General features: G+C 31.1%; 1 protein-coding gene across 1 annotated transcript in view; it reads left to right on the forward strand.

Annotated features, from left to right (window-relative positions):
• The window catches only part of LOC137631261 (uncharacterized), a 775,190-nt gene that overhangs the window by 486,125 nt on the left and 281,565 nt on the right, over positions 1-7,500 (forward strand). Inside the window, exon 19 of the mRNA XM_068363044.1 lies at positions 5,298-5,496. Within this exon, the coding sequence (XP_068219145.1) occupies positions 5,298-5,496 (199 nt within the window). The remainder of the gene's footprint in view (positions 1-5,297; positions 5,497-7,500) is intronic.

The raw sequence follows: 7,500 nt of genomic DNA on the forward strand, positions 1-7,500 counted from the left end.
AATAATAATAATAATAATAATAATAATAATAATAGAGAAAGCAGAATGAGTTACATTGTAGTGTCAAGTGATAATGTTGTGAGGGAAATAATGAGATATCTTGCAAGGGGAAAAGTCCCGTAAAGGCTAATGCGAAAATTTTGAAAATAAATTCTTTTCGAGTGGTCTCTCTCTTGTTTCTCAGATTGCTGACTGGCATACGAGAGTTATTTTGAAGTTTGAGTGCTGAAGACCTGTTTAATAATGGACTCTTTAGATGATATAAAGTATTCGGCTAATGTATTCAAACCAGGCAAAAGTGCTATTTTATTAATCAGAGAAGTAACTTTATGGGTTATGTGTATTCTATGTTACATATCTTCTTATAAGCTATTCCTCCCTGTCTCTCTCTCTCTCTCTCTCTCTCTCTCTCTCTATATATATATATATATATATATCTCTCTCTCTCTCTCTCTTCTTCTTCTTCTTCTTCTTCTTCTTCTTCTTCTTCTTCTTATGTAGTCTATGTTACATATCTTTCTTATAAGCTCGCTCTCTCTCTCTCTCTCTCTCTCTCTCTCTCTCTCTCTCTCTCTCTCTCTCTCTCTCTCTCTCTCTCTCCTTTTTCTTCTTATGTAGTCTGTTACATTCTCTCTCTCTCTCTCTCTCTCTCTCTCTTTCTCTCTCTCTCTCTCTCTCTCTCTCTCTCTCTCTCTCTCTCTCTAAAATTATCATTAAATTTACCATTTAGAAAAGATTATTTGTAGAGAGTTGTATTTCTTTGATAAAAAAATACTTTTCAACTTTGAGTAATGGAACTCCAGAATATGTTGTTCTTCCATTTCCCTAAATCATAGCTATGGATGGCAAGGTCGGATGTAGGCGGTGAATGACCCAGGACCTTCTAAATGGGAAGCAAGTGCTGTACTGCTCTGCTTAGTGACCGTATTGGCCGATTGCACTCTTTGGAGATCGAAAGTGAGGTTGTCGCATCCAAAGACCTCTTATATATATACATATATATATATATATATATATATATATATATATATATATATATATATGTACATATATACAGTACAGTATATATATATATATATATATATATATATATATATATATATATATATATATATATATATATACATATATACAGTACAGTATATATATATATATATATATATATATATATATATATACATACATACAGTATATATATACAGTATATAAATATATATATATATATATATATATATATATGTGTGTGTGTGTGTATATATACATAAAATACTAGTGTATGCGATCCGTCAAAATGAGGGCTAAATAATTAGATAGATATGGACGCTCACGCACCCTTTTTCACCAGGGTATGACTACTCCCTTTCGCCTTTCCTCGAGGGATGGGGAGCAGTCATATATATATATATATATATATATATATATATATATATATATATATATATATATATATATGTCATCATCATCATCATCATCTCCACCTACGCCTATTGACGCATAGGGCCTCGGTTAGATTTTGTCAGTCGTCTCTATCTTAAGCATTCAAATCAATACTTCTCCACTCACCATCTCCTAATCTCCTACTTTACACTTCAAAGTTCTCACCCATGTAGGCCTGGGTCTTCCAACTCTTCCAGTGCCGTGTGGAGGCCAGTTATAAATTTGATGAGCTTATCTCTCTTAGGAAGTGCGAAGAGTGTGCTCAAACCATTTTCATCTTTCCTTCACCATGATATCGGCCACGTATGACACTCGAGTAATGTCATATATATATATATATATATATATATATATATATATATATATATATATATATATATATATATATATGTATATATATATATGTGTGTGTGTATATATATGTGGTGAGCTTACTTCTTGCTATATATATATATATATATATATATATATATATATATATATATATATATATATAGATAGATAGATAGATAGATAGATCGTATATTGTATATATATACCAGCATTACAATAAAATGTCAAAATCACTATCCTTTATCATCCTTCAAAATATCCGAGAAGCCGTCATTATTTCCCTCACCCGAGACCCTTTCTCTCTCTTCTTCAGGGCTTTTTTCCTTATTAAGTTGAATTCTGGTGTGATGGTTCCTTATCCGAGTAGAGCGAGAGAAAACGAGATTTCGCGAGACTTTCTGAGTCTGAGAAATGTGTTGATTGTTGAGATGCGATCTGAGTTAGTCTTGAGGCGAGTCTGTAAAACACCAAATGGAGTTTTTTATTTTTTATATTTGAATATGTTTTGTGATTTAAATAGTAAGAATATATCTGTATTAGTGTACGTGGCCCGTTAAAATGATGGATAGATATTTACATAGATGCGCGCACACATGCACACCCACTATCCTCTTACCAGGGTAGGACTACTTTCTCTCCTGCTACCCAAGAGAAGGGGAGCTAAATGTAACTATATATATATACATATATATATATATATATATATATATATATATATATTATATATATATATGTATACATACAGTATATATATATATATATATATATATATATATATATATGTATATATATATATATATATATATGTGTGTGTATATATCTATGTGTATATATATATATATATATATATATATATATATATATATATATATATATATATATATATATGCATATATATCCAAAGGAAAAGGCAACCCTTTTGGCTGATGTTTTTGACAGTAAACAGAGTAATGAAAAACTTGAACTTCCTCATTCCTGTTTTCCTGAGGCTAAACTAACTAGTTTAGCTTTTCGATCTCGTGAGATTAAAGCTCTGTTGATGGACCTTGATGCTTATGGAGGTGTAGACCCAAATGGTATTTTACCTTTGTTTTTTATAAAGACAGCAGATTTCTTAGCTCCAAAGTTATCTGTTATTTTGCGCAAGTTAGCAAGAAGAGGAGCTTTTAGCACTAGTTGGAGAATTGGTAATGTTACTCCTCTATGTAAATGTGTTTGTGGTAGCTCAAGTCCCACTGATTACCGCCCAATTTCCATAACTCCCATATTATCTAAAGTTTTTGAACGTCTTCTGGCAAAACGTCTTAATAGGTTTGCTGAAGGTAATCATCTACTCCCTAGTTTGCAATTTGGTTTTCGTAAAGGCCTTGGAGCATGTGATGCCCTTCTTACAATCTCCAATGCTGTACAGAAATCCCTTGATTGTGGTCGGGAAGTTCGTATGATTGGCCTTGATTTTAGTGCTGCCTTTGACCGTGTTAATCATGAGGCCCTTGTTTTCAAACTGAAACAGTTGGGAGTGGGTGGGTTGTTTCTTAGCATTATTATTGATTTTTTAAGTAATAGATCTCAAAGAGTTGTTGTTGATGGGCACCATAGTGATTATAGGAATGTGATATCCGGTGTTCCACAGGGTAGTGTTCTTGGCCCATTACTTTTCATACTATATACACATGACATGTGGTTTGGCCTAGAAAACAAGCTTGTTGCATATGCAGATGATGCTACTCTCTTTGCATCAATTCCATCCCCTGAATGTAGATCTAGGGTTGGTGAATCCCTTAATAGAGATTTAGCTAGAATTAGTGCATGGTGCAAATTATGGGGTATGAAGTTGAATCCTAACAAAACTCAAAGTATGATTGTAAGTAGGTCAAGGACGGTGGCTCCTCAACATCCGGATCTCAGTATTGATAATGTTTCTTTAAATATGTATGACTCTTTCAAAATTTTAGGTGTGATTCTCGACAGTAAATTTACTTTTGAGAAACATATAAGGTCTCTGTCTTCTTCAATTGCACAAAAAATAGGCTTATTGAGAAAGTCTTTCAAGATTTTTGGTGATCAATCTATTCTGAAGAAGTGTTTTAATTCTTTCATTCTACCTTGTTTTGAGTATTGTTCTCCTGTTTGGTCTTCAGCTGCTGATTCTCATCTTAATTTGTTGGACAGAAACTTACGGTCTATTAAATTTCTTATTCCTGATCTAGATATTAATCTCTGGCACCGTCGTTCAATTAGTTCATTATGCATGTTGCATAAGATTTTTCATAACTCTGACCATCCTTTACATTCAGATCTCCCTGGACAATTCTATCCTGTTCGTAATACTAGGAAGGCAGTTAATTCTAATAGCCAGGCCTTCTCCATCACGAGGCTCAATACTACGCAGTACTCTAGAAGTTTTATTCCAGCTGTTACCAAGTTGTGGAATGATCTTCCTAATCGGGTGGTTGAATCAGTAGAACTTCAAAAGTTCAAAGTTGGAGCAAATGCTTTTTTGTTGACCAGGAGGACATGAGTCTTTTTATAGTTTATTCATGACATATTTGTTTTTGATGCTGTTAATAGTTTATATGTGACATGTCTGTTTTGACGTTGTTACTGTTTTTTAGAATGATTTATTGTTAATTTGTTCTCTTCATTTATTTATTTCCTTATTTCCTTTCCTCACTGGGCTATTTTTCCCTGTTGGAGCCCCTGGGCTTATAGCATCTTGCTTTTCCAACTAGGGTTGTAGCTTGGATAGTAATAATAATAATAATAATAATATATGTATATATATGTGTGTATATATATATATATATATATATATATATATATATATATATATATATATATATATATATATCCTGGCACTTGCTCTTTATTATATAGATTAAATTATTATAAATTTAGACAGCTAAGTGAAGTTCATATAATTTTTGTCTAATTTGTTTAAGTTTTTTAATATAAAATTTATTTTCCATACTCCTATCTATAAACCGATACAAATAATTTCTCCAGTGTTATAACTATACTCTTTTCCAGTGTTATAACTATTCTTTCCTACTGTTATAACTTTTCTTCTCTAGTGTTACAACTCTTATTTTCCAATGTTATAACTTTTCTTCTCTAGTGTTACAATTATTCTTTTCCAGTGTTATAACTATTCTTCTCCAGTGTTTAACATACTCTTTTCCAGTGTTATAACTAATATTTTCCCAGTGTTGTAACTTTTCTTCTCTAGTGTTACAACTCTTATTTTCCAATGTTATAACTATTCTTCTCCAGTGTTACAACTATTCTGTTCCAGTTGTAAAACATTTTTTTCCTAGTGTTATAACTATTTTTTCATCTGTAATAACCTATTCTTCTTATTCTTTTTCATTGCTTAACATAGTCTTTTCCTTTGTTAACAACTATTCTTTCTCAGTGTTATAACTATTTTTTTTCCTGTGCGATAACTTATCCTTCCCATTGTTTTAATTATTCTTTCCCACTGTTATAACTTTCGCAGTGTTTAACATATTGTTCTTCCTTTGCAGCAGAACAACAACCGATGGAACGGACTGATCGGAGAACTGCTGCAGCGGGAGGGCGAAGGAGCCGAGATGGTCCTGACCAGTCTGAAGATCAACAAAGAGAGAGAGAGCGTCGTTGATTTCACTGTCCCTTTCCTCGAATCTGGGATTGCTATCGTTGTGGCCAAGAGGACAGGCATCATCTCTCCTACTGCTTTCTTAGGTGAGGAATAGGAAGAGTAAATTGGAGGGTGTTGGGAGATGTCATGTTTTTGTTGTTGTTATTGTTATTACAGCTTTCTTAGGTGAGGGAAAAGAAAGAGTTTATTGGAGGGTGTAGGGAGAAGTAATATTATTATTATTATTATTATTATTATTATATAATAATAATAATAATTATATTAATACGATTGCGCATGTCATTTATTTTGTGTCACGCTTTAAAGAAAACGAAAATAATTTCACAGTATACTCTTACAAATTCACGCTTTAAAGAAAACGGAAATAATTTCATGGTATACTCTTACAAATTCATGCTTTAAAGAAAACGGAAATAATTTCATGGTAAACTCTTACAAATTCACGCTTTAAAGAAAACTGAAATAATTTCATGGTATACTCTTTACAAATTCACGCTTTAAAGAAAACTGAAATAATTTCATGGTATACTCTTACAAATTCACGCTTTAAAGAAAACGGAAATAATTTCATGGTTTACTCTTACAAATTCACATTAGACTTTGATTACTTGACCAAAGCACTCTCTTTTTTTAAACATTAGACAAAACATTGAGTTCTCTCAATTTCCATAACCCAGATTATAAAATTAATCTCGGGACATTTTATTCAAACATGTAAAGGTTAGGAACAAGATAATTAGTATTGATAATATCATTTCGTGTAATTTACACGTTCCACTAGTTATTATTATTATTATTATTGTAGCTTCCTTAGTTGAGGAAAAGGAAGAATAAATTGAAGAGTGTTGGGAGTGCTAATGTTATTATTATTATTTATTATTATTATTATTATAATTATTATTATTATTATTATTATTATTATTATTATTGCAGCTTTTTTAGGTGAGGAAAAGAAAGAATAGACTGGAGGGTGTTGGGAGAGGTCATATATTTGTTGTTGTTATTACAGCTTTCTTAGGTGAGGAAAAGAAGGAATAAAGTTACAAATCCATGGTTGTATATGAACACATTTTCATAATTGGCTATAGACACGGGTGTCTTCATAAACTATTACTACCACTAATAAGAATAATGATTAGACTACTACCATTAGCCTACTGCTATTACCACTTATTGTACAACAAACTTTATATGTTTTCAATATTGGTACATCGAAAACTTTGTTTTATAATCTGTATATGTATGAAATTGGTTTACTTCACCGAAACTACTTAACTAATGTTTATTTTGATTTGGTTAATTTTTTTTTCAAAAAAGAAAATTGTCTTCATTCTGACGAAGTATTTTTGGCTGAATTTTAATTTAGATAAAAGCTTAATATTTATATAACACACATGCACACACCCACACACACACACAAACACATATATATATATATATATATATATATATATATATATATATATGTGTGTGTGTGTGTGTGTGTGTGTGTGTGTGTGTGTCATAAAACATAGAGAGTTAATTGGAAAAGGAAGAAAGAACTAAAACTATATGTTAGCTCTACATAGAAACATGGATAGGTATTATGATACAGAATAACCTAATTAATTTTAGGTTGGTCCGGATCAAGATGGCGATTCTGATGATGATTATTATTATTATTATTATTATTATTATTATTATTAGCCAATTTACAACCCTAGTTGGAAAAGCAAGATGCTATAAACCCAAGGACTGTAACAGGGAAAAATAGCCCTGTGAGGAAAGGAAATAAACAAACGATTATACAGTAGATTCATTCACGTTCAATATATGAAAAGGGAAAACTTGTCAATCTTCATTGGCGGAGGTCTGATATCTCTAATTCCTTGTTCTATTATTATCATGTTTTGCTTCATTTTAAAACAAAGGGCTAGCAGGAATGGATATGATATATATATATATATATATATATATAAATATGTGTGTGTATGTATGTATATATATGTGTGCATATATAAATACATATATATATGTATATATATATGTATGTATGTATATATATGTGTGCATATATATATATATATATATATATGTATATATATATA

The sequence above is a fragment of the Palaemon carinicauda genome, chromosome 39 (assembly GCF_036898095.1).
Source record: "Palaemon carinicauda isolate YSFRI2023 chromosome 39, ASM3689809v2, whole genome shotgun sequence".
In the NCBI taxonomy this organism is placed as follows: domain Eukaryota; kingdom Metazoa; phylum Arthropoda; class Malacostraca; order Decapoda; family Palaemonidae; genus Palaemon; species Palaemon carinicauda.